At 41.4% G+C, this 27,370-nt stretch overlaps 1 protein-coding gene across 1 annotated transcript; it reads right to left on the reverse strand.

Annotated features, from left to right (window-relative positions):
- Window positions 1-1,101: 1,101 nt before the first annotated feature.
- Window positions 1,102-25,302, reverse strand: LOC112112639 (phthiocerol/phenolphthiocerol synthesis polyketide synthase type I PpsD-like). The gene is made up of 6 exons (XM_024208627.2): window positions 25,245-25,302; window positions 12,541-12,694; window positions 11,571-11,731; window positions 9,117-9,320; window positions 6,965-7,146; window positions 1,102-6,672 (listed from the first exon to the last, which is right to left on the reverse strand). Exons 1-6 carry the CDS (start codon window positions 25,300-25,302, stop codon window positions 1,102-1,104), a joined length of 6,330 nt encoding a protein of 2,109 aa, XP_024064395.2.
- Between the last annotated feature and the right edge of the window lie 2,068 nt (window positions 25,303-27,370).

Genomic DNA, 27,370 nt, shown 5'->3' on the forward strand with positions numbered 1-27,370 from the left:
CATAGTTCAAGGGCATGAAAAAACCATACCCCTGAGTGACAAAGTTAAACCAACCAAACCCCTGGAATAGACAGCACTCGGTCGATGGGAAAATTCTCTCATCAATTGAAGCACTGCCTCTCAGAGAGGTGGATTATCTACCCCAATGGGAGAAGCACTCCTGTCAGCATATGTAGCATCTTCTCTGAAGCATTGCAGCAGCGCAGCTGTAGCAGTGCAGCCATGCCACTGGAGTGTTTTAAGTGTAGACAAGACCAGAATGTATTACCTTTTTTACCTGAGTGAAATAAGGTGTTTTTTAAAAGGTTGAAGGAGAAAAAAGGGGGAAAGAGAAGAAAAGAATGAACATAAGGTAAAGAAAAAAGGAAACATTTACTAGATTTTTCTTTTCTACTGTTCTTATTCGTTTGCTCTTTAATAGTGAACGGATAATATTTGTATATAGAGACATGAGATCAACTTGTTATATTGCCTGCTTTTATGCTGATTCATTTTGACATTCTTCGTGGACATGTGAAAACTATAAATAAAACATTAGGAAAAATGTAAATGTGTAGCCTTTGAGAAAACTTTTTAATTTACAATACATGGTAGAGTCATGCAAAGCATTTCTTTACTTGAACAAAAAGACGTATCTATTCATAAGTAACATATGTGATAAACAAGTAATAAAAAATACGAATCAAAATAATTGCTAAAATATTGTGTTTTATTTTAGCGTGTTCATAAATTAAGATGGTCAAATCAATCTATTGTTTATTAATACCAAAAATGGTTAAAAAAATATACAATTTACCTTATATTTTATCTCATATACAAATCTGCAAAATAAATATATACATTAATTTACTTGTATTTTTAGTCATACACATTTACAAAAAATATGTGCTACATACGCAAAGTATGATACATCCGATAAAATACAGAGTAACAAAGCTAGTGTAGTACCAAAACTAAGATGGTTTAATGGCCAAAAGAGCTAACTTATTATCACTGAAAGCTTTACTCTACCCAAAATCTGTGATGATTCTTTTCAAAATATCACTAGGGTCCAAGTAACTTCAAAGTTACCAAATTGCTACATGAAATGGGTTTCTATCATCAGTTTCCATAATAGATATTTTCTGCTACATGAGTTGTTTTCTCAAGTATCCCACTTTCATCAGAACTTTCCTCTAAAAGTAGTACTAAATTTGACATAGTTGTGTGAGGATCAAGTAGTTTCACAAGGGGGATCTCCACCCTTCTTTCATGAAAGATACGATTCTGAAGCGTCATAGCTAACATAGAGTCCATGCCCAGTGATGCAAGTGATGTGTTCATTGTAAAATCACTCACATTTGTACTACTGAGATGACTCACCAATGAGGTGATATAATCTTCAGAATTGACTGGAGATAAATTCTGAGGTTTTCCTTGTTCAGATAGGTGAAGCTTACTGCCCAGTTCTTCTGAAATTAGTGTATAGAAGCGACTTTTGAGTGATGCTATTCGAGAAAGAACATGATTGCTTAGAGTTCCAAAATTTAATTTTACTACAGCTTGCTGAGGATTATTCAGAATTAAACTTTTTTTAAGATATTCATAAATTTCATGTACCTGCAGAATATCTATGCCTTTGGATTCCAAAATATTTTGAATATGATTTTGATTTAGCAATAATCCAAGATTCAAGGCACCCCAATTAAGGGATTGTCCTGAAAGTCCACAATTCCTCCTGTAGTGGCAGAAAATATCCAGGAAAGAATTAGCAGCAGCATAGTTTGCTTGTGTTGAATTTCCAAGAAATGAAGTCACAGAGGAGTAACACACAAAATAGTCAAGTTCCTGCCCTCTGGTAGCCCGGTGGAGATTTATTGCACCTGCAACTTTGGGACTTAACACTTTCTCAAAGTGAGATAAGTTCAGAGCTTCAAGACGTCCATCATGCAAAACCACAGCACTATGGAATACACCTTTGATTGGGCTCTTTGGAAAGATTCTGTCAATTGAACTCATAGCTTTCTCAACCTGTAAGTGAGAAATAACATTACACTGCAAACTGACTATTCTGCTCCCTTCACACTGATTTTGCAAAGCCTTGATTTCTTCTTGCTTCTCACTGCTTGGATTGCTCCTTGAAAGTATTGCAATACAGCCCCCTCCATTCTGGGCTATAAATTTCACAGTTTCAAATCCAAGCCCAGTGAGTCCCCCTGCCACTATGTAAACCGCATTCTGCTTAAACATTTTCTTCTGTGCTTCATACACTGGTATGTCTGAAATCCTGTTGGTCGCCACATCCCCTTTCAGCACAGCCAGTGGGATAGATTTGCAGGTGAAATAGGAGGTCGCTGCACTGTTTGTACTTTCAAAGTTCTCAGTCTGCTGAAAAACAGAATATGACAGGTTTTTAAATTGTTTCATTTGCATTGATTTGATCCATCCGTGGACAGCCCTTAGGGATTGTTTCAGAGCTGCTTTCTGAAAGGTACTGAAAAGTTTCAGTACATGAACACGGATATTTTCTTGATCACTTCCAATTAGGTATCGAAAACATTCAGACTGTTGATTACCATGTACTATCACAAGGTCTCGGAGATGGGAAAGACGGACTAGAACTTCCTTAGACATTCCATCTACTGGAGGCAGATAAACAAGGGCATGGCACTGATTTACACGTTGCCACTGATCAGACGTAGGTTTTGCAAGTACTGTTCTCCAGCCCATTTCCTGTGCTGTCAGAGTAAGCACTTTGCACAAAATTGACTCTGGTTCAGTAGAAATAATACCTAAAGTCCCACTGTGTTTCATCTTTGGTAATGTTCGATTTATAATTTCCCATGCTACCATAAAGTATGACACACAAGGTACATTTCTAAAGCATGGAAACTTCTTGATGTTGAAACAAACTGTCTCTGGAACCTTGACTCTTGATGATGCAACAACTGGATAACATGAAACAACTTGATCTCCCACCTTAACTTTTTTCACTTCACTGCCTACTGCAGTTACTGTGCCACTGAAGTCCAGAGCTAAAAGCTTATGTTTGTCTGTTGTATATGAATTCCAATACAATGTATTCCCAAAGTTACAGCTTGAAACGCTAACAGGAAAATAGTCTTCTGAATGGATGCATACTTTATCCATTTGAACTTCAACACTGTGATTTTCAAGCTGAGTAATGGTATTATTGGCTATTTCAGCAGATAAATCTTTCACTTGGTAAGGATCTGTAGTGTATAAAGTGAATGTCTCTGAGTTGTGAAGAGACTTTGAAGGTTGATTATAATCTACATCTTTAAATGGTGTGCGTCTGATTTCCGAAGTGTAAATTCTTCCTTGATTGATCCAAATTTCTGGATGATCCTGTCCTTCATACTTTACAATAACATCTGCTAAGGTTGAGATGTCCAGTGTACTCGAAGAACTGATGTCAATCATCTGAAATGTGATTTCTGAAACTTCAACTATGCAGGTTCTCGTCATGCCACACAAAGCAAACCCAGGGTTAATATGATCTACATTTCTATCTGTTGTTCTGTAGGTGATTATTCTAACTGAACAACTGGATTTTTTCTCTCTTAATGCCACAATAATTTGGCGATAAGCCTCACAACACTTAGCTAAATGTGCCACCACTTTGCTTGGGAACTTGTCGTTTAACTTCTGAATTCCCCACATGAACAAAACATCCTGGTAGTCTTCAAGCTCCCTTTTCATTTTATGTTGTGTGGTCATTTCTGAACTCTTGGCTTCCAGCAATGTCTCCCAATCTTCATACATAACATATCTTGACTCATTGTGTAAGTATCTTTTGAGCTGCTGAGCTATTCCAAGTCTGTCAGCGAACACAATGACTCTGGGTGCTTCCCCTAAACGTCCTATGGTCTGAGCGGGAAATATTTCTTTCCACTCATTTTCAAAGAGCAAGTCATTGTCTCTGGGGGATGTTGGCTTCATAAAAGTAATCCCAACACATTTCAGTTCTGCCAAAACAGAGCCACGTTTATCTGTAAAGCATCCACAAACCTCTAAGTAGTTCCCAGTCGATTTGCTTGTTTTCAAATATATCATCATTTCCTCCTCCAAAGGTCTGCAAACTACAAGGCTGCCTATGCCAGAAGGAAAGCCTGCTCTGGTTTGGAAAGTTATTGTCATCATAACAGCGGTCATCTGTAGAAAACAGTCTAACAGCACTGGATGGATACAATAGTCAGATATCTCTTCTCTTGTTTCTCTGTTCACCTTTATGCTGGTTATAGCTTCCTTTAGCTCTTCACAATAAAATACATCCCTTAACTGTCTGAACATGGAACCATATTGAAATCCAACCTGAGACAGTGTTTCATAAACCTCATCGGCTGTAACTACTGATTTACACCGTTGAAAGATGTCTTGAAAGGAGATGCTGTTTTCTTCCACTGCAGCTTCAGACTTCTTTGTAATTTGTCCTGATGCATAAACTGCAGCTGAGGATGACAGTATTTTGAAATCTGTCACAGTTTTTTGTGATGCCAATTCTATCTTTAAAACATGGTAATTTTGGTTTAAAACACATGGTGCCAAAAAATTGATACTAATCTGACAAGTACTTAAAGGCACTTTTGGCCTCAAGCTACTCATCACAGATGCCAAACCGAGCTCTGCAAAAAATGCACCTGGAACTAAAGCAACACCATTGTTCTTGTGCTCATATAAATAGGGTATTAATGCCTGGGACACTGGGCAGTTGAATTCAGAGTTGTCGTTGTTCAAACTGTAAATCAAAGGATGATTTGAATTTACAGCTCTTCGATTTGCTTGTTGATGGATGTCCAAATAGGTCATTAGCTTCTTACGATCAAACTGGTACCTTGGAAAGGCTGCTGGAATACCCTGATACCCTTCATAAAAGTGATGCCAGTCAGGATTATATCCCAGTTCAAACAGATTCCCTGCAAGACTAAGAAGAGTCTGATATTCTTTACCAGTTTGCAAGGAGGACAGAACTCTAGTTTGTTTGCCTAGCGTTTCCGTTATATACCTGTGTAATGCTCTTTCTGGGCCTATTTCAACAAACACAACATTGTCCTTTTCTTTAGCTGAAGTCACTATGGCCTGTGTGAAAGCTACAGGATCTCGAGCATGTTGGGCCCAGAACTTGCCTGTAGTGAAATCATCTGCGGAAGCAGCCTTCCCAGTCAGTGTTGAAATCACTTCAATTTCCGGCGTCTGTTTTTCCAAATATTGTAAATGCTCCATCATCTCCTTTACGATTGGATCCATCATGTGGCTGTGGTATGCAGCTGGGACATGTAAAACACGAAGAAATATGTCTCTCTTGCTGAACACTTGAGCTAGTTCTTTCTGAAGGGCACTCACAGAGTCTGCATCTCCAGACAAGGTACAGGAAGAAGGGCTGTTAAAAGCTGCAATACACACCTTCCCAGAATACGGGCCAAGGGCTTCTGATACTTCTTGAACAGGGATGTTACCAACTACCAACATTCTGCCTCCGGTAACCTTCGCCTGTAACCTACTCCTGTGATAAATTACTTTGACGGCATCTTCAAGCGAAAGAAACCCTCCACAATGGGCGGCAGCAACTTCTCCAACTGAATGGCCAACAGCAGCCACTGGCTTAATTCCCCAGTGTTTCAGAAGAGAAGTTAAGGCAACCTGGAGAGTAAAAAGCAACGGCTGGGCAATTTCTGGCCTGGAGAAATCCTCACATTCACTTTCTGTTAATTCCAGGAGGCTAATGGGTACATATTGCTGAAATAACATTTCTATTTCTTTACATTTGTCTCTGAATACTGGCTCTGAACTCAATAATGTCTTGCAGATCCCTTTGAAATTTACTCCATTAGCACAGAACACAAAAACTAGCTGTGGAGTCATCTTTGACGGAGTTGTTTCTGTTTTAGCTGCTAATGCAACTTGTTGCTGTAAATGTCGAAGAGAGTTTGTAACAAATGCTTTTCTGTACTTATAATTTACATGGCTTCTTCTACAGGCAGATGTATAGGCCAGATTTGGGAGAGTTACTGAGTTGCTTATGTTTAACTGCTCAGCTGTGTCTTCCAATGTCAAGTTGAGGGATTTGCTTGAAGCCGCAGAGAGTACAAATAATTCAATCGGTCGTTTAAAAGAGGGAAGAACCTGTATTTGCTTAAACTGTCTGACAACAACATGGGCATTGGTTCCCCCAAATCCAAAACAGTTGACACCAGCTACTCTTCCAAATTCTCTCGACTCTTCCCATTTCTCTACTGTTGTTGGAATTGATAGATTTAATTTCTCTGTATTTATGCTACTAATATCCTCTCTGTAATGCAAAGATGGAACAATCGTTTCATGGTGCATCATTAAAAGAACTTTAATTAACCCAGCTGCCCCAGCAGCTGATTCAGCATGGCCAACGTTCCCTTTAACAGAACCAATCTTTAGAACAGGCATTTTAGGAGATCTGTTATTACCAATGATGCTACCTAGGCTCTCTGCTTCTGTAGGATCTCCAGCAGGAGTTCCTGTGCCATGTGCTTCAACATACTGCACAACTGATGGGTCAACATGAGTCAGATAAATGCTGCGTAGTAACTTTTCCTGTGCTGTCTGAGATGGTCTTGTGATTGGAGTCACAGATCTGCCATTCTGATTTACTGCACTGATGTTTATAACTCCCCATATTCTGTTGTGATCTTCTAGTGCCTGTTTCAGAAGAAGGAATTAATGTATGGTATCATTTGGGATTTTTACCATATAAGGAAGACCACAAAAGCAAGAGCAGACAGAACACTTGTTTAACTGTTCAATGTACCCTTTTTTTTACACAAAGACAAGTGCCTAAATATTTTAGCCCTGGATATTAACCTCACATTAGAAGAGTTGCATCTAGAGCTGTGAATCTCTCCTCCCATAAGAGGACATATTAGAATGGGAATTGCACACTCCTGGTTATCTGGAAATCTTATTTTTGGAAGTTCTATGAAAATGAACCTACCTTTTTTAGTGGCTTAAGTAAAAGAACACCGCAGCCTTCTCCCCTTCCATAACCATTTGCCTTTTTAGAAAAGGGCATACTCATCCCCTCAGGAGAAATCATTTTTGCTTTACTCAGAGATACGAAGGTGCGAGGATCTATAATGCAGTTCACTCCTCCACACAGAGCCGCTTCACAATCTCCTGTAGTAAAATAAATTTGTGACTGTTTTCCATCTTCTGTACATCTCTACCGATTTACATTAATACGCTGTAGTAATATAATGAATTGACGGCATTACTCATTGCTGATAAATGAAAGAATTTATGGAGAGATTATAAAAACAGAATTGACCCACTGAAAGTTCTTAGACATATTCAAACTTTCAGGTTCTGAAACCCAACAGATGGTAAAATTCTCAGTGTTTGGAATTGGCCTGAGCAGACAGCAGAATATTAGTAGAAGTCACTGAGGTAGTAAATATTCTTCGTCTAAAAAAATAAAAGTAAAAAACCACCCAACCCTCCATGAATCATGATAGTGTGATAGGGCAGAATGGCAAATACTAACAATTTCCTAAAAATGGAAAGCTTGTTTTGACCAAATGCGCCCCTATGTTCACACCCTACAAACTATTTTTTTTTTAATGGAGATGTCCTATCTCCTAGAACTGGAAGGGACCTTGAAAGGTCATTGAGTCCAGCCCCCTGCCTTCACTAGCAGGGCCAAGTACTGATTTTGCCCCAGATTCCTAAGTGGCCTCCTCAAGGATTGAACTCACAACTCTGCATTTAGAGGCCAATGCTCAAACCACTGAGCTATCCCTCCCCCCTACTGATTCTAATAATCTTTGTGCAAAATATACCCTGTGAGGTATCATTTGAAAACTAATAATTCATGAGTCAATAATATCATGGTGAAATTTAGATAGCAACGTTATATGTAAATTTGTGAATTCCCCAAGAATATTGGTTGTGGCACACGTTCAAGCCTACATAGCCCCAGTTAGGCAGAACTGGTCAAGTAGGTCTATCTTAAACACAGGAATGTGTGTTTACCTCACTTTACAGATAATTAGTAAACTAGATCCTTGAGACAGTAAGAGGCGGAGAAGGAATTCTGCATTTTATCAAACAATAGCATGAAATGTCTTTCACAATGAGACTCCTTGTTTCCTTCCTCACATCAAGAATGAACTTTGTCTAGAAGGGGAAACCTCAGGAAAATGCATTTCAAAGGGTGACTGAACTATAAACATCCCAAGTTATCCCTCCCTATCCATCTCTCTCTCTCCTTCACCTAAGAAGACAAAAGAAACAGACTTTGGGGCAGATCGTGGTCTGAGAATTTGGTCAGCGATATCACTGGAATTATGTGGTAAGGGACTTTACCTTGAATCAAGTCTAGATTGTTAAGTGTTTTATCTCTATTTCTTTTGTAACTACTTCTAACTTTAATGCCTTATACTTGTACTCACTTAAAATCTCTCTCTTTGTAATTAAATTTACTTATTTTATTATTTAATCAAAACTAATCTAGTGTTGTGAATGGTTTGGGTAACTCCATTTACGGTGGCAAATTGCTGTATAATGATCCCCTTAGAAGGCAAAAGACCTAATATATCTGGTCTATCAAGAGAGGTCTGGGCAGTGCAGAACAAACATTTTTTTGAGGGAAATCCAGGACTGGGAGTGTGGTGAAGTCCCCCTGTATGTGGTAAACAAGGCTGGTGGAAGTCAGAGTGTGACTGGAGAGTGCTGGCAAGTTGCAGCTATACACAGACACAAAGGGTATGACCTGCATGCTATTTTTCTGTTTGTGAGGGGCCCAGGTTGGGTGCTGCAGCAGCAAAGCATTGTGAGGCATCCCAGGTTACAGGGCAGGAGGTGACACAACCCCTCATTGGTCTGGATTGCACCGCAGAATGTCATACTCAAATCTTTCATGGCTGCTGATAATCAGTGAGAGTGACTGGCAATTGCTGTTGCCTGTCACAGGAACTGAGAGTGCAAAACTTTCATTTTGTTCACTTTGGTAATGGTAAAATGCAAATGCTTTTAGTCCTTACCAGCTGTGATATTAGTCAAATTCTAGTACTGCACATATATACCTTAGCAGTTCAATTGCTGTAGCAATCCTAATTTATTTGCTTATTTACTTTTAGTCCCAATACCTTGTTTAACTGCTTGCGAGCCGTAATGCAAAGCAAAAAGAAACGATGAGCATGCAGTATCGATGGAAAGTGATGGTCCAGTCAGATTAAAAGTGTATGAAATCCTGTTAGCAGCTATGCTCATTGCTGCCCCAGTCCCATCGTAATGATTTATTTCAGTTACTGCTCTGCTTGATATGATCTCATAATCTCTGTTCATAAGACCTGTAAAAACAACAGACATGTTTCATGTTAGCAAGAGATTAAAACAGGGGATCAGATCTAAACCTAGTGGTGTTCTTTGCTCTCCTAATTTTATCCTGTGCTGCCTTATGTCAGCACCTAAGGTGAAATCCTGGCTGTATTGAAGTCAATGGCAAAACTCCCATTGACTTCAGTGAGCCCAGGATTTCACTCCTGATCTATATATTTGAGACTTGAAATCTGTCTGAAGATATTAAATGACATGAAGGCCTCGTCTGCAAGAGAAAGTTGCACTGGTCTAACTAAAGGTGTGATTCTAAACTAATTCAGTGACACTGGGACAAACCCCTATTTTGATTTAACTTAAAAGGATTCCTAATTAACTTAAACTAAACCAAAATGAGCCTGGTTTAAAGGGAAATAAGAAAGTCCACAGAGCCTTTTGCTCTGGTTTAACTGACTGGGTTTTAAAAATCACACCTTTAGTGAAGCCAGCGCAACGTTCTTGTGTAGCCCCGGCCTTAGTGCTTGATATTGACACAGCCTTATGCAGCTGGGCAGGGCAGTGAGATCGTATAAGAACCATCCCATGTGGCCATGCAGGGCTTAGCCGGCTTATGAGACATTGGGTTTGGTGAGGCAAGAGCAGGAGCTGCACTCCCAATAGTCTCCCTGGAATGAAATGGGTTACCTAGAGAGGTGGTGGAATCTCCATCCTTAGAGGTTTTTAAGGCCCATCTTGACAAAGCCCTGGCTGGGATGATTTAGTTGGGGTTGGTTCTGCTTTGAGCAGGGGGTTGGACTAGATGACTTCCTGAGGTCTCTTCCAACCCTAATCTTCTATGATTCTATGATTCTGTGTGAGCAGGTAGATGAGGGGAAAGGGAGCGTTTTACTGATCCTGTGGCCATGCAGCCCTGCAGTGGGAGGAGGGAGGAGCTGGACCAGTCCAGCTGGAGGACCAGGAGCTGTAGGCACAAAGGCTCCCAGAGTTGTCAGGAGTGTAAGGGAAGCATCCACACTGCTACCTCCATCCGGAGACCACAGTGTCAACCCACCTCCTTAGCCAGGCAGTGCTGTTTGTGATTTAGACTTAGGCTATGTCTACACTACCACTTATGTCAGCAAAATTTATGTCGCTCAGGGGTGTGAATATTCCAGCCCCTGAGCAACATAAGTTACAACAATATAAGTGCCGGTGTGGGCACGAAGCTCTCCCACCAGCATAGCTACCACCGCTCATGGGGGTGGTTTAATTATGTCGACAGGAGAGTTCTTTCTTGTCGGCTTAAAGTGGCTACAGTAGAGATCTTACAGCAGTGCAGCTGCATCAGTACAGCTGCGCTACTGTAAGCTCCCTAGTGTAGACTTGACCTTAAAGCAGTGGTTTTCAAACTTTTTTTCTGGTGACCCAGTTGAAGAAAATTGTTGATGCCCGTGACCCAATGGAGCTGGGGTGAGGGGTTTGGGGTGTGGGAGGGGCTCAGAGCTGGGGCAGAAGGTTAGGGTGCGGGGGTGAAGGCTGCAGGGTGGGGCCAGGAATGAGGAGTTTGGGGTGCAGGAAGGGTCTCTGGGGGGGGCTCAGGGCTGGGGCAGGGGATTGGGGCAGGGGTTTACCTCGGGCGGCTCCTGGTCAGCGGCGCAGCGGGGATGCAGAGGCAGGCTTCCTGCCTGTCCTGGCACCGCGGACTGTGCTGCGCCCTGAAAGAAGCCAGCAGCAGGTCTGGCTCCTAAGTGGAGGCGCGCAAGGACTCCACGTGGCTCTCGCTCACAGGCACTGCCCTCCCAGTGGAGTGGGGAGCCAGTGCTTGGGGCGGGGGCAGCACGCGGAGCCCTGTGGCCCCCCTGCCTAGGAGCTGGACCTGCTGCTGGCCGCTTCCAGGGCACAGGGCAGTGTCAGAACAGGTAGGGACTAGCCTGCCTTAGCCGGGCAGCACTGTCAATGGGACTTTTAATGGCCCGTTCGGCAGTGCTGACCAGAGCCACCATGACCCAGTGCCTTACATTCCATGACCTACTACTGGGCGGCAACCCGCAGTTTGAAAACCACTGCCTTAGAGTATCATTTATGTAGCAATGAACAATACCATGAACTAGTTAGATAACATGAGCTGTTTATAACATCAGAATGCAGCATTGTTCATAGTATGGTAGTTTTAGATTTTCTATCATTAGATAAATTTAGATAACTTTCTATAGTATATGGAAATGTGTACTGTTTTCCAAGATGCTAAATTTATGAACTGGTTCACCACTAGGCTGCAAGCTTACCAACAAAAACCCCTGTTTTGGTGCCACTGACATGTTCCATCGTGACTCCTGCATCCTCCAGTGCTCTGTACGTGCATTCCAGGAGTAACTTTTGTTGAGGATCCATGCGCTCAGCTTCCACATCATTAATTCCAAACAGCTTGTTGTCAAATGTGTTAAATCTAAGAAATATAAACCAAGAAATGATATGATATATATATACAGCATACACTACAGAGATTTTTTGTATATTCAGTTATTATTACATGATAAGCCAAACGTCTGTATATTTCCCAAAAAAAATCTCAATTAAAAAACAGCATGCTGGTAAAAGTACAAATTTTGTTCTTCTCCCTATGCAAAGCACCACCTCCAAAAATATTTTATCTTCATAAGGGTATAGCTACCAAATAGCCAAAAGAGTTCTTAAAACACAACTATATAAAGAAGTGAAATAAAGAATGGAAGAAAAAAAGATATTAAAAGTATTTTTTAAAGTTATACTGTACCACTAACCCAGACAAATAATATATCATTGTTAGGTTTTACAGTAGAGCTGGTTAGAAAAATGTCAGTGATACTTTTCTCATCAGAATTTGCTGATTTGTCAAAATCAAAAATGTTTCACAGTTTGATATCCATAAAGTTCTGATGGAATCCAGGCAGAGTATTCCCAGTGTGCCCCACAGAATCAGGGGCAGCCAACTGCCTTGTTTTGTTTAGAAAAAAGCAAATGAAAACAGACTGATTTTTCCAAAACAAAAAAATTTGAAATTTCAGATATTTTGAAATGTTGAAATTTCCTGTGGAATGGAAATTCTGCATTTCGACCAGCTCTGCTTATGAGCAAAGGGGCAGATTCTCAGATGGTGTAAACTGTGATGGCTCCATTGAAGCCAAAGCTATTCACGTCAGTGGGAACAGGATTAAGCTTTAACATATAATTTAAGAAAATTTGGCTAATGATTTTGGAACACAGAAACAGGCTTACTCATCAATAAGTGCAGCTTGTGTCGTGCATATTTTTCCTGGTTTGTTATCATCTGGATCATACCATTCTCTTGTATTGAATCTTTCTGGAGTTATTTCTACAGTACAGTTTCTGCCCTCCACCAGTACTTGCCAGAAATTGTCGATTCCTTCACCTGTTGCATGAAAAAAAATTTATAAGCAGATTAAATGTTTTTTAACAGCACATACTGAAATTGAAACTCTCATATATCTACCTTATAAAAGTAAAATGTTACATTGCCTTTAAAAATAAAGTTACTAACGATAAGCAAATGAAAATTCCCAAGTTATAAGGAAATTAAAGATTTGCAGATGAATGGTGCTTCTGTGTTTCCTCAAATTCTGTGTGTTTTACAAAAAAACAAAACAACCCGTACAAAATCCTAATTTTTTCTCCATTTTGAGATACACTGGGAAGTTTTTCCAAACCATTAAGGGCATCAGAGATAGTCACGTCTGCCATGACGGGTACAAGATATAAACTGGTCACAATTCAATATTTATCAGTGTGCACAAACTAACAGACTTCTGGCATAATAGTTTATGTAATCCCAGCCACTGCTGTGTTAACTTAACTGTAACTTCATTAAAGTCAGTGGAGTTTACACACATGTAAAATTGTTGCAAGTTTGGCCTGTCATCTTTCATTGTAATGTAGAGTTTGTCCTTTTCAGAGGTTGGTTTCACATGTCATACTCTAGGTTACCCTGCTTCGTATGTTTCTATGAAAACAGGTGCTTTCATAGAAGCATCAGTGTTTTCCCCAGGAATTGAAATTAGGGGGGGTGTTGGAATTTACAGGCAGGGGGGTGAGGGCCAATGAGGGGTGAGACCGTGAGGGTGAAGGTGAGCTGTATGGCACCATAGTAAAAACTGAAAAATGTTTCAAGACCATTTTATTAGATTTAACTCATATTTTAAAATCATCACACAAATTAACAGTTGGCTACTCAAGCCTTCTATGAAGCACTAAATCTTCCTTTTTGGTTTCTTGTTATAATTTTGCACAACTTTGTTAATGAACTTCTTGAATGCAATGCGTTCATCTTTGGTGGTTTCTCGTGTGTCCGGAACTTCCATTCTTCAGTTGATATGCTCATTAGTTCATTCACGTGATCAGGCAGAAGGCGACTTCTTTCAGAACACAAAATTCTAATCAATGATGAAAAAGAATGCTCAACTGTATCTGTTATGACTGGGAGCAGTAAGAGATGAATTCCTACTTCTTTCATCCCAGGAAACATAGCATAAAGATCGGGTTGAGCCACTAGTGATGATAAAAAAGAAGTTGAAGTCAAATCTTCATTCGTTCATCATCTGATATTCCACACTGTCTACAAATTCTCTATTCTGTCCTGAGCACATGGCAGCCCATTGCTGGTAGTACCTCACTCCACTCAATTGTCGGTGTTTTATAGGACAGGGATCTGTAAAAGCTACGTAGAGGTTGAGTAGAATCTAGAAATCGCTGTTGTAGATTTTTAAGAATCAACTCTGTGTACTTTTTCAGTTGTCTTAACAAACACTTCTTGTTCTCTTCACTTAAGGATTCAATATAAATGCCTTCATTAGTCAACTTCTGAACTGAAGTCTTTGCTTCTTCCAGTTTTTTTTCAATGGACAGCACTCTGATTGATCCAAATGTAGCTTCTATTGCTGGACAAAGATCTACTACTGTTGTAGCAGATGCCTGGATGGCATTGTTTAATGACCCAAGTGGTTTCAACGGTAGACTTACAAGAGAGAGAATGGCAATAGTCATCTCTGAATGTAGTAGCAAAAGTAATCCGCCAGCCTCACTACTTAGATCCATTCCATCTTTGTAGATACTTTCCAACGCCAGTAATAATGGCTGGAGTAATTTTAAGACAACAGCCAAGGATCACTCATGAGAAAGCCAGAGGATTTTCCCAGGTTGGACTAATTTGAACTTCAGTCCCAGTGTATCTTCTATATTTTCCAAGATATTTAGTCTTTTTGGACTCTTGCTGAAAAAAGAACATAATGAAGACATTACATGTGTAGCTTTTTTAATGTCTTTTGAAGAGTCTGCAGCTCATACTAGCGCTAGTTGGAGTAGATGGCCTCTGCAGTGTGTATAGGAGAGATTAGGGTTACACTTTTCTCTGAGCAAAGCTTGTACTTCACCATGTCTTCCAGAGAAGTTTGCAGCTCCATCAAATGCACAAGCAGCCATCTGTTTGGTCCAACTGACAAGCATTTAACTCTTCTAAGATGTGGGTTGTCACAGATGCAGCTGATGTGTCTTCTATAACTTGAACATCTAGAAATGCATCTATTGGCCTAACACTGACATCAAGATAACATACACAATGACTTAATACTTGATGCCCATTTGCATCGGTGCATTCATCAGCCATGTATGCAAATTTTTTGAATGTGTTGAGAGAGTTCTTCATTTTTTCAACTGTTGAGTCTTTCACTGTTGCACCACATGCTTCTAGCCAGTCAGTTGAGTTTCTTGCAGAAAGATAGTGAGCATTTGCTGGTCTTGTTCAGAACCAGTGTTCAACTTCAGGATGAACAAGTGACAATGCACTTAACATTGTCCTCCAGTTTGTAGTGTGTGGTATCTCTTGCTTAAATAGAAAGTATGATGCCACAGCCATGTTTCTTCGCATGAACTATGTTGTGTGTCCAGCATTCTTAAGAGCCTCATTAACACTCACCGGTGTTGTCCTTGGTCAGTGGAGACTCAGAGTTCAGAGGTGCTTTCACATGAGTTCACCTCCCAGGTGGGGGGGCAAGAAGGCACCTTGCTCGTTTCTTCAGCTGCTCACTGTTCGCTCTGGCCACTTTTGTTTGTTGTGTCACCATTCACTCTGAACTTTAGGGTACAGATGTGGGGACCTGCATGAACGACCCCCCCTAAGCTTATTTACCAGCTTAGGTTACAGTAGCTGCCACCACCAAGTGTTTTAAATATTTAGGGGTAGTCACTTGGAACTCTGCCTTTCCCCCAAAATTTCCCAAGTCCTTACACCCCTCTTCCTGGGTAGACCTGAGAGAATTGAGAGAAGAACCAATAAGGGGACAAGATAGTTTCAAAGAGGGAGGGGGAGGGAGTCTTTGTCTGTTCAGTGTGTGCTTTTGCCGGACGGGGAGAAGGAACCATCCCACTCCTAACAGGGTAGTGAGTAATTAGAGAAGGAATGTATTAAATTACTTTTATTTCTATTTGTAATTTCTTTTGCAAAACAGAGGGAGAATCAAATTGGGTTTCTGTGTAACTTTAAAGTTTTGCCCAGAAGGAATTCCTCTGTGTTTTGAATCTGTTGTCTGTGAGATTATCTTGCTTTCTTATCTCACAGAGGTATTCCTTTCACTTTTTTTTCTTTAATTAAAAGTCTTCTTTTAAGAACCTGATTGATTTTTCATTGTTTTAAGATCCAAGGGTTTTGGCTCTGTGTTCACCAGGAATTGGTGAGGGAACGCTCTTAAGTCTACCCAGGAAAAGGGGTGTAAGGACTTGCGGGGGGGGGACAATTAGTCTCAAATCTGCCCAGGAAAGGGGGGGTTAAGGACTTGGGAAATTTTGGGGGAAAGGCAGAGTTCCAAGTGACTACCCCTAAATATTTAAAACACTTGGTGGTGGCAGCTACTGTAACCTAAGCTGGTAAATAAGCTTAGGGGGGGGTCGTTCATGCAGGTCCCCACATCTGTACCCTAAAGTTCAGAGGGGGGAATAAACCTTGACAGGTAAAAGAGGAATTAACCCTTAACTGTCTGTTTATGACAGCTCTGTTGCCAATGGCCATGCGCCACCACCTTCTGCTGCCACCTGCCACTGTGACCACTGCGAGTTGGTCTATTGAGGTTCCACCCAGCTCTCAGTGATTTCAGCTGAGCTCTCAGTGGGGGAACCTCACTGCTAGTGCAGACTGGGCCATCTCTTCCACAGAAGAACTGTCCCACAGCAGGTCTAAGCACTTAGACCTGATTATCAGTGATTTCAGCTGCAGTGGTCACTTAACAAAACAAGAGACTATCTATGGAGCCTAATCAGCTCTTTTTTTAAACAGTGGAGAGGGGCAGGTCAAATAGTACTTGTGACTCAGGCAGACCATCAAGCAAAACACCTGTCCCCACCCTCTCTCTTGATGCCTTCAATCAGCACAGGCTAAGTACAGTTCTTCTGCCCTTTACTCATACAATAAGAACAACAACATTTCATTACCCCTCACCCCTCACACACACACCCCCCGCATTCAAGTGATCTGTAACCCAACCCAAGCCAAAATATATTACTTGGGCAACACAGCTCTGTTTGCTGGATACCTAGGTAGATTAGGTGTGAATGTAAATACAATCTGGTCCTGAAGCCTTTCCCCACTTAGCCGCCAGCTCATCACTAGCTGTCAGGGGGAGCTCATTTAGACTTTGCTTACAAATCATAATTTGAAATTATTAGGTTGGCCAACATCACCGAAATGAATGCACTGACATTGTCATAAAAACAACAGCTGTATAAGGAAGCTAGTCTATGTTCATACTTTTCAAATCTATTATACTTTTTCAGATACATGTATTTTATCATACACTTTATATGCTTTTAAACTGTGTATTAATGTTTCAATTTCAATTCAAATGTTCAAACAATCACTAAATTGGCAACACTGCATGTAACTAGTTCCCAAAACTGGTTGGGGAAATTCAGGAGGGTGTACACCCCCTCTCCCCCCGTAGTGGGGGTGTAGGTAAATCCCTGTGCTTGACGTTTATTGAGGGTAGAGATTGAGTTTTATCTTCCCAGAGATAGAGATGCAGTTGTGTAGGCATAATCAGTGAAGGGTTTGGTTATCTTTTCAGTTCCTGCATGGTGCTTTTCTTCTGTTGAGGGTTAATAAAATGATTGGCTGCACTGATAGTGAAACCTAGAGTGACATTTCCCATTAGAAGACTGTTATCAGTTACTTATAATTTTGACCATGTTGTTTTGTCCATCAGGCTACTGGTGTGCTGAGACCACAGTCAAACATCCTGACCAATACTATCTGTCTGTTTCCTTCTATTCCCCATCTGTCTGTCTGTCTGTCTGTCTATATCCATATGTTGTCTTATACTTAGTTTGTAACCTCCTTGGGACAGGGACTGCCTTTTTGTGCTGTGTTTGTGTAGCACCTACCACAGTGGGATCTTAGTCCATGACTAGGGCTCCTAGGTGCTATGGTAATACAAATAATAAATACATAATAATAATATTAAATCTTACAGCTGTTTCCATGAGAAGCTCTTGCACCTGACCACAATGCTTTGGAGAAAGGACTTGAAACTCGGCACCAGGGTTTCTCTGGAGTCAGGGATGTGCTTTTTCCCATCCCCGTGAAAATCTGCCCAAACTTGACCAAGTTATGAGCTTTTGAAAAATCTCAGTTTGCACGTGCTCAGTAGAGGGTTGTTAGAGCTGGTGACTGAGCATGCTCCTTCCCCAAGATGCAAGGATGAGCAGGACTTTTCCTGCAATTGCTGCTTATGGCTGCTAAAGACCTATAAAGAGACTATCTTTAATGTGTGCTCAATTCTCCCATTTCAGGTGCTCAGGCAGCAAGGAGAAAGAGAAACAAAAAGGGCCTGACTTGAATGCAGAGAGATAAGGGATGGGAAGTGGGTGGGGAGAGGAAGAGATGCAGGGTGGGGAGGCAAGGGGTTTAGCAGCTGGAGCTGTGAGTGGAGGGGGACAGAAAATGAGGAAAAAAGGAAGAAAAGGGGGGGGGCAAGAGCCAGAGGTGGAAGGATAGGAGTAGGAGGGAAAAAACAGCAGGAGTTGAACAGATGGGGGACATGCAGGAGCCAGGGAGATAACAAAAGGGGAGGAGACAGATGACAAACTAGGGGTATAGGATTAGGACAGGACAAGGAGAGACTGGCTGTGGGGAGAAAGGTCCATAATCACTAGCTAATGCTCCCCTACAGAAGCTGAATTTGAACCTATTACTCCTGAGTCTCAACATTACTTTGCTGTCTAGCAAATAGCAGTGAAACCCACTGGCAAAGTGTGTATGTCTCATTCTCCTGTAATGGCAGGTCCACCTAGAAGATTAGTTCTCTCAGGTACTTCATTAACTTAACTGGTGGAGGACTGTGCTGTGGAACTTAAGATCCCTGCCCTGATGATAATCCACGTGGGGGTCAGGATAGTTCCACCTGATGACATTTTTGATTTTTTCATTTTGTAAGTGTTTTTAAAAAAAACTTGTTTTTTAAAATGTAAATTCCTATCTTCATTAAAAGAACATTAAGGTTGTAAAGGCAAGTGCTCAAAATGTTAGGAAATGCCAGAATTAAGGTTCCCTATGCAATCTTAATGTATCTCCCGTGTGTGTATGTATTACCATATGGTCTTTAAGTACCTGATCATATACTATTTTTTCCTCATTCAGTGCACAGGACAGTGTAACATAGTAGCTTGTCCCCAGCCCAGGAAGGACACTCTGCCACATGCAGAGTCTCTTTCCAGGCACAGTTTTATTTTCCAAACATAGGAAAACACAAAAGCCAGTTCCTCAGCCTATCCCAAGTGACAGTGTAACCCACACACCTTCTGGGTGTGGTGTTCTGTACCAACTAGTGGTACCAAGACCACTTAGCGAGAGAGAGAGATTGAAAATTAGTCCACTCTACTGCCTTAGCTAAGAGCCAGCTGGCTTTTAGCTCATGCATTAGAGGCTCCTGCACTAAGCTCCAGAGGTCCCCAGTTCAATCCTGCCCACTGATGAGCTAACTAGGATCCAATTTGCAGAAGTGCTGAGCATTCTCATCTGCAACTGAAGTCAATGGGAGCTGTGCTCTGAACATAGGAAGTGCTATTAAATGCTAAGTACTCTGAAAAATCAGTGTATCTCAAATTGGGTAATTTTGTGTCCCAATATTAGCTGAGGCTTTTGACATTCTGGCTTTAATTTCTATGCCTCATTTCTCTATGAATATAATGGGGATAATAATATGTCCTCCCGTGATTCATTTATGTTTGTAAAGAACTAAGATACTATGAGAGCATCACAGAAAAGCCCAGGACAAAAGTAATAATTCTACATTCAAGGCAGGTTTGGGTGGTGTGCAGTAAGTAGTGCAGGAGGTCATACACTGAATGATGAGGACAATAAAAATATTAGAAAGCTACCCATTTAGTGAGTTTGGTCGTCTTGTGCACTGAATGAGGCAGGGTGCTCTGGGGAAAATAGTATGTGATCATATAATTAAACACCATATTGTAATGCATACACACAATGGGACCAAATTAAGGCTGCACAGACAACCTTATTTCCTAACAGCTGAGTGCTTGACATTGCTACTTTAATTGTCTTTTACATAGTTTGTTTGGATGTAATTATATATGAAATATAAGGAAACAGGAATTGGTGTGGGGGTGTATGTGTGTGTTTATTTATATATATATTATATATATATATATATTTGAGGGCTGTCAATTAATCGCAGTTAACTCATGCGATTAACTCAAAAAAATAAATCGTGATTAATCACAGCTTTAATCGCACTCTTAAACAATAGAATACCAACTGAAATTTATTAAATATTTTTGGATGTTTTTCTACATTTTCAAATATATTTATTTCAATTACAACACAGAATACAAAGTGTACAGTGCTCACTTTATATTATTTTTATTACAAATGTTTGCACTGTAAAAGTGATAAAAGAAATAGTATTTTTCAGTTCATCTCATACAAGTACTGTAGTGCAATCTCTTTATCATGAAAGTGCAACTTACAAATGTAGATTTTTTTTGTTACAAAACTGCACTCAAAAACAAAACAATGTAAAACTTTAAAGCCTACTAGTCCACTCAGTCTTACTTCTTGTTCAGCCAGTCGCTAAGAGAAACAATTTTGTTTACATTTACGAGAGATAATGCTGCCCACTTCTTATTTACAATGTCACCTGAAAGTGAGAAAAGGAGTTCGCCTGGCATTTTTGTAGCCAGCATTGCAAGGTATTTATGTGCCAGATATGCTAAACATTTGTACGCCCCTTCATGCTTCCAGAGGACATGTTTCCATGCTGATGACGCTTGTTGAAAAAAATAATGCATTAATTAAATTTGTGACTGAACCCCTTGGGGGAGAATTGTATGTCTCCAGCTCTGTTTTACCCACATTCTGCCATATATTGCAAGTTATAGCAGTCTTGGATGATCACCCAACATATGTTGTTTGTTTTAAGAAGACTTTCACTGCGGAGTTGACAAAACACAAAGAAGTTACCAATGTTAAATTTCTAAAGATATAGTACTTGACCCAAGGTTTAAGAATCTGAAGTGCCATCCAAAATCTGGGAGGGATGAGGTGTGGCGCATGAATTCAGAAATCTAAAAAGACCAACTAATGCAGAAACTACAGAACCCAAACCACCAAAAAAGAAAATCAACCACCTGCTGGTGGCATCTGACTCAGATGATGAACATGAACATGTGTCGGTCTGTACTGCTTTGGATCGTAATCAAGCAGAACCTGTCATCAGCATGTACACATATCTTCTGAAATGGTGGTTGAAGCATGAAGGGACATATGAATCTTTAGCGCATCTTGCACGTAAATATCTACAACAGTGCCATGTGAACGCCGGTTCTGACTTTTTGGTGACATTGTAAACAAGAAGCGGGCAGCATTATCACCCGCAAATGTGAATACACTTGTTTGTCTGAGCGATTGGCTGAACAACAAGTAGGATTGAGTGCACTTGTAGGCTCTAAAGTTTTACACTGTTTTATTTTTGAATGCAGTTATTTTTGTACATAATTCTACTTTTGTAAGTTGCACTTTCATGATAAAGAGATTGCACTACAGTACTTGTAATGGGGGAATTGAAAGATACTATTTCTTTTGCTTTTTACAGTGCAAATATTTGTAATAAAAAATAAATATAAAGTGAGCACTGTACACTTTGTATTCTGTGCTACAATTGAAATCAATATATTTGAAAATTTAGAAAACATCCAGAAAATTTAAATAAATGGTATTCTATTATTGTTTAGCAGTGTAATTAATTGTGATTAATTTATTTAATCGTGCAATTAATTGTGACTAATTGTTAATCGCTTGACAGCCCTAATATATATATAAAATCAAGAGAGGAAATAGAGATACAAAGAATTTACTTAGGGCTTGTCTATATGGCAAGTTACTGCAATGCAAGCCAGAATATAAATCGACAGCGCACCAGTTTGTCAGGTGGTAATGTCTGATGTAGACACTGCTAGAGTGCAGTGAAACTTCTGGAGTGCAGCTGCACAGTAACTTGCTATGTAGACAAATCCTTAGATTGTAAACTCTTTGGGGAAGGGATCCTCAAGTCACTATATGCATGTATGGTGCTAGTGCAAAGGGGCCCCAATAGGGCTTGGGCCTCTAGGTGCTACCACAATACAAATAATAAAATAATAAATATTAATTTTCAGAATGTTTGTTCAATTTTGGGGGAAGCATTAATGTACTGGAGTTGTATCTTAGAAAGAAAGCTTCCTACTCATCAAAGGCCCTATTCAGCTCCCACTGAAGTCAATGGGACTCCACCGGCAGATGGATCAGGCAGCAGGATGATATGTGAATGTGAAAGACAAGATATTGGAAAAAATCTGATGGTGGTGGAGGAGGAGGAAAAGCTATCTACCTGGAGTTGTCATTTTGAACATGCTTTTTATTTGCATGACTCTATAATAAAAGGGACACATTTTTTCCCGATTTTACACCAATGTGCAACCTCAACCATAGTAAAATTTGGCCCAGTGCTTCTTGTTTTCCAAAACCAGATTTTTAAGCTTGATTCTTTGGCATGGGTTATGTATGTTTGTTTATCCAGTATCTAATTGTTGTGGCTGTGGTTATAATTCAGGGTCTCATAACGGTATGCACCAATGCTTGTCCTTTGAAGGGAGAATGACTAGTTTGCATGTGCCATATGGGAAATACAACCCAGAGCTACTTGAGGAAGGATCTATGGGTAATAATAATAATAAAATAATAATAATAATAATACCAAAAAGATAACTGGTGTTTTAAAAAGAAAATCCTGTTTTTAAAATGTATGCATACAAGTAAATCTGGTAAATCTGGTGTCGTCCATAAAGTTCTGCCACATCTCAAGTTACCAGAAGAGTTTGTATATGAGAGAGAATAATGTCAAGCCGTGATAATATGTGATAAAACAGCCACGTTATCTGAAAGCTGAAATCAAGAAGAAATACTTCTTGATTACTGCTGCATGACCTTGTCTAGTAGTCCACACAGATCTCAAATTTTCAGGAGTATTTCTGTTCCTATAACAGCAACAGAACGACACCACCACATTCTTTTCATTTAGCAACTTGGGGCAAAATGCAGACCTAGGGTAAAGGATGGATCTTAATGGGGTTGAACTTGCTGGTCATGTTCTTTGAATGCTAGAAAGTCGACCCCCTTAGCAGATTATGTTCTCACAACTGAGCCATGGCCAACGATCAAGGGGAAGGCAAAAAAAGCACTTCAAAGATACCCTCAAAGCCAACATGAAGAAGTGCAATATTGACATAAACTCATGGGAAACCCAAGCCCTTGACTGACCAAAATGCCAAAGGACTTTGTGGCAAGGATGCCAGTATTTTGAGATCCAACAGAGACAACTGGAAACAGAGAAACAGGAAAGGAGGAAGGAATGTTCTGCAGCCCAACTGAACAATCCAGATCCACCCCTTCCATTGGGAAATGTCTGCCCCAACTATGGCAAGGTCTATGGATCCTGGATAGGTCTCATTAGTCACCTGTAGATGCACCAGCAATAACTGACTATCGTTTTATTGGAAGAAAATCATCCTTGAACGCCAAGAGATCACCAACACACGTAAAACCTGCTTACCCCAAGCCTCAATATGGCCTGTAGCCTAGAAAAGAACCTACCTATTAGTCCATGTGAACTGTTGTATGTAGTATCGTTGCAGCTGTGTTCGTCCCAGGATATTAAAAGACAAAGTGTGTGAGGTAATGTATTTTATTGGACCAACTTCTGTTGGCGAGAGAGACAAGCTTTCACAGAGCACTTCTTCAGGTCTGGGACGTGAACTCAGAAGGTGTGTCTACACTGCAATGTAAGCCCAGTTTTGAACTTAGGCTCAAGCCTAACTCCCCCTTCCATCTACATGCAAATTTTGCTGACCCAGAGTCCCAGGATTCCCTGGGAGTGGACAGTCTGAGCCTGAGTCAAGCTGGGACCTAAGGTCCAAGCCCTATTGCTTTGCAGTATAGACATAGCACGACTGGACTTGTGCTCTGTGAGTCCACCAAAAGTATTTCACAGTCCCACAAGTTGACTGTCTTGTCCTCTGGACAGTCAAGTTTGGTGGACAGTCAAGTTTTCCCACACTGCACTATGAACAAAAGCTAGAATGGCCACATTTTGGCATGTTGCTAGGAAATCTGGGATATGAGTGGTTGGACTCAGGCCTGCATAATGCAGTGTAGATGCTGGAGCTCCAGGTTCGGGCCCAGGGTTCAATAATTCCTAACCTGGGGTTACAAATGAGTGTAAAGGCTCAGATTCTAGGTTAACAAACCCAGGATATGTTAACCCTGGAATTACATTGTCTACATCTGGTAGACATAACCAGAGTGCCATAGTTAAATACAAGCCCTATGAGCAGAGGTGTTCACTGCTCACTGCACCTTGAATGGTCCCTTAAAATACGTGTTAACTACTTGTGCTAAACAATTGGTTTCTCCTTGTATTTTGCTGTGACACTCCCGAAGAAGAGCTCCAAACTCGAAAACTTGAATCTCTCACCAACAAAGGTTGGTCCAATAAAAGATATTACCTCACCCACCTTGGCTCTCTTATGTGAACTGTTGACAGTCATGTTAAATACTTCATGATTTTTACAAGCTGTTCTTAAATAACATTTTGGGTTAGCTTTGCTCTAAATCTCCAAGCAATGAAAAACCGCCTCACGTGGTCCTATGTGAAGAAGCAATTAGCAAAAATTGGGTCCCGCCAAGCCAGGAGCACGGAGAGGAATGTGTAGTCACAGAGGTTAATGCTTTGGGCCTAATCAAAGCCAAATACAGTCAATCAGAGGATTGCTAATAACTTCAGTGGGCTTTGGATCAAGCCCTTTATTTGTTATAAGCAGTGACACAATCAGTCCCACTACTTCCTGGAGCAGTGACACTTAGGCCATGGCTACATTCGAAACTTCAAAGCGCTGCTGCGGGAGCGCTCCCGCGGCAGCGCTTTGAAGTGCGAGTGTGGTCGCGCGCCAGCGCGCTGCAGATACTCCACCTCCACGAGGGGATTAATTTACAGCGCTGGGAGCACGGCTTTACAGCGCTGTAACTTGCTGAGCTCAGGGGGGTGTTTTTTTCACCCCCCCGAGCGAGAAAGTTGCAGCACTGTAAAGCGCCAGTGTAGACAAGCCCTTACTGTATTAACTCCTAAATGTCTTCTCTGAACTTTAAAACATATGAAGTGTTCCAAATCTAATCCCAGATCCTTATTTTATAGTTTGAACCCATAAATGAAAGAGCTAATGATGCAGTCTCTTCCCTATGACATTACTACATATTGCACAGTAGCGCAAACTTCCTATAGATCTCTTATCATATAGTAAAACAAATGATTGAATGACAGCACTTTTTGATACTCTGTCTGTATGGTGATTTGTATTTATCCAAAACTTACCTCCAGGAAAATTGCATCCTATCCCCACTATGGCAATTTCATCCCCAGTCGCCGTCATTTTTTCAAATTTTTTCTTGAGCTGCAAAATACACTTTTATTGTCACATAATTCAAATGAAAGTATGTATGTTTATTTAAAAACTTCTTACAGAAGGTGAACTTCCCACAAGCACACACATCCAGACAAAGTTAATCTCGAGTACTCTATGTAAATTGTGGGGAATTAACCAGTGATGAGCTGCCAAAATCTTAACAACCGGTTCCCTCCTCCTCACCCCACGAGGGGGTCGTGGCCCGCCCCCCCGGGACTCCTGCCCCATCCAACCCCCCGCGTTCCTTGACGCCCTCCCCCGGAACCCCTGCCCCATCCACCCCCCTTCCCTGTCCCCTGACTGCCCCCTGCTGCCTCATCCAACCCCTCCTCTCATTCCTGATGGCCCCCCGGGACCCCTGCCCCATCCAACCACCCCTTCTCTCTGTCCCCTGACTGCCCCTGAAACCCCTGCCCCTGACTGCCTCCTACCACCCCATCCAAACCCTGCTCCTTCCTGTCTGCCCCCTGGGACCCTTGCCCCCATTCAATCCCCCTGTTCCCTGCCCTCTGACCACCCCGACCCCTATCTACCCCCCACCACCACACCAAACTCCCCTGCCCTCTATCCAACACCACCTCCCTGCTCCCTTACCACACTGCCTGGAGGTGGCTCCCTTACTGCGCCGCTCGGCTGGAGCCGGGCCAGGGCTGCGCCGCTCGGCTGGAGCCGCCCAGCTGGAGCCGGGCCGCCCCCCCGCTGCGCAGCGCCTGGAGCCGGGCCACGCCGCCCGGCCGGAGCCACACCACTTGGCCAGAGCCAGGCCACGCTGCTCGGCTGGAGCCGCCGTGCAACGCCTCCCTGGAGCCCTCCTCGTGCCCCTCCCTGCCCCAGCTCACCTGCGCGAAGCCGCCGCTTGCTTCTCAGCCCTCCCAGGCTTCCCGCACGAACAGCTGATTCACGGGAAGCAGGGGAGGGGGAGGAGAAGCGGGGCAGAGCGTTCAGGGGAGGAGGCAGAGGTGAACTGGGGGTGGGGAGCTGCTGGAGCTTTACTTACCGGTTGTTAAATTTAAAAGCCCTTTTAGAACCAGTTGTCCCGCGTGGGACAACCGGTTCTAAAAGGGCTTCTAAATTTAACAACCGGTTCCCGCGAACCGGTGCGAACCGGCTCCAGCTCACCACTGGAATTAACACTCCTAAATAGTGACCAGATTGCTACTATTTCAGCCTTTTTGATATTAGCCTTTTTTAAACTGCATCACACTGTCGACTCATATTCAATGAGTGAGCCATTATAACCCCCAGATCCTTTTCAGCAGTCCTACTGCCTAGCCAGTTATTCCTCATTTTGTAGTTGTGCATTTGATTTTTTTCTTCCCAAGTGTAATACTTTGCACTTATCTTTTTTGAATTTTCATCTTGTTGATTTCAGACCAATTCTCCAATTTGTCAAGGTGACTTTAAATTCTAATCCCATCCTCCAAAGTGTTAGCAACCCAATCATGTTGTGACAAATTACGAAGAGGTCATGTGACATAGTGAAACCCTATCACAGGCTAGAAAGGTGTTAATAGCCAATTAGTTACATCTATGGCAGCTGTGCCATAATTAACAGATTCAGAGGCCAAAAGGGACCACTGTGATTGTCTAGTCTGACCTCTTGTGTAACACAGGCCACAGAACTTCCCCAAAATAATTCCTAAAGCATACCATTTAGAAAAACATCCAATCTTGACTTCAGAATTACCAATGACCAACACGACCCTTAGTTAATTGTTCCACTGGTTAATTACCCTCACTGTTAAAAATGTATGCCTTATTGCCAGTCTGAATTTGTCTAGCTTCAACTTCCAGCCATTGGATCAAGTTATGGCTTTCTCTGCTAGATTGAAAATCCATTATTAAATATTTGTTCCCCATTTAGGTACCTTTAAACTGTGATCATGTCATCCCTTAACCTTCTGTTTATTAAGATCAATAGATTGAGCTCCCTAAGTCTAGCACTATAAGGCATGTTTTCCAATTCTTTAATCATTCTCACAGCTCTTCTCTGAATCTTCTCCAATTTATCCACAACCTTCTTGAATTGTGGACA

This window comes from Terrapene carolina, unplaced genomic scaffold, assembly GCF_002925995.2.
Source record: "Terrapene carolina triunguis isolate 2854851 unplaced genomic scaffold, T_m_triunguis-2.0 Scaffold51065, whole genome shotgun sequence".
Classification (NCBI taxonomy): domain Eukaryota; kingdom Metazoa; phylum Chordata; order Testudines; family Emydidae; genus Terrapene; species Terrapene triunguis.

What these genes read in the sequence shown, in the direction of transcription:
- LOC112112639 (XM_024208627.2), bottom strand. Translation starts at nt 25,302, where the DNA reads ATGACGGCGACTGGGGATGAAATTGCCATAGTGGGGATAGGATGCAAT. An exon ending in CAAAACAGGGGTTTTTGTTG is followed by an intron (nt 9,321 to 11,570) that starts GTAAGCTTGCAG and finishes TTGTTTTTACAG; the next exon opens with GTCTTATGAACAGAGATTAT. An exon ending in TACTTAAGCCACTAAAAAAG is followed by an intron (nt 6,673 to 6,964) that starts GTAGGTTCATTT and finishes CTTCTGAAACAG; the next exon opens with GCACTAGAAGATCACAACAG.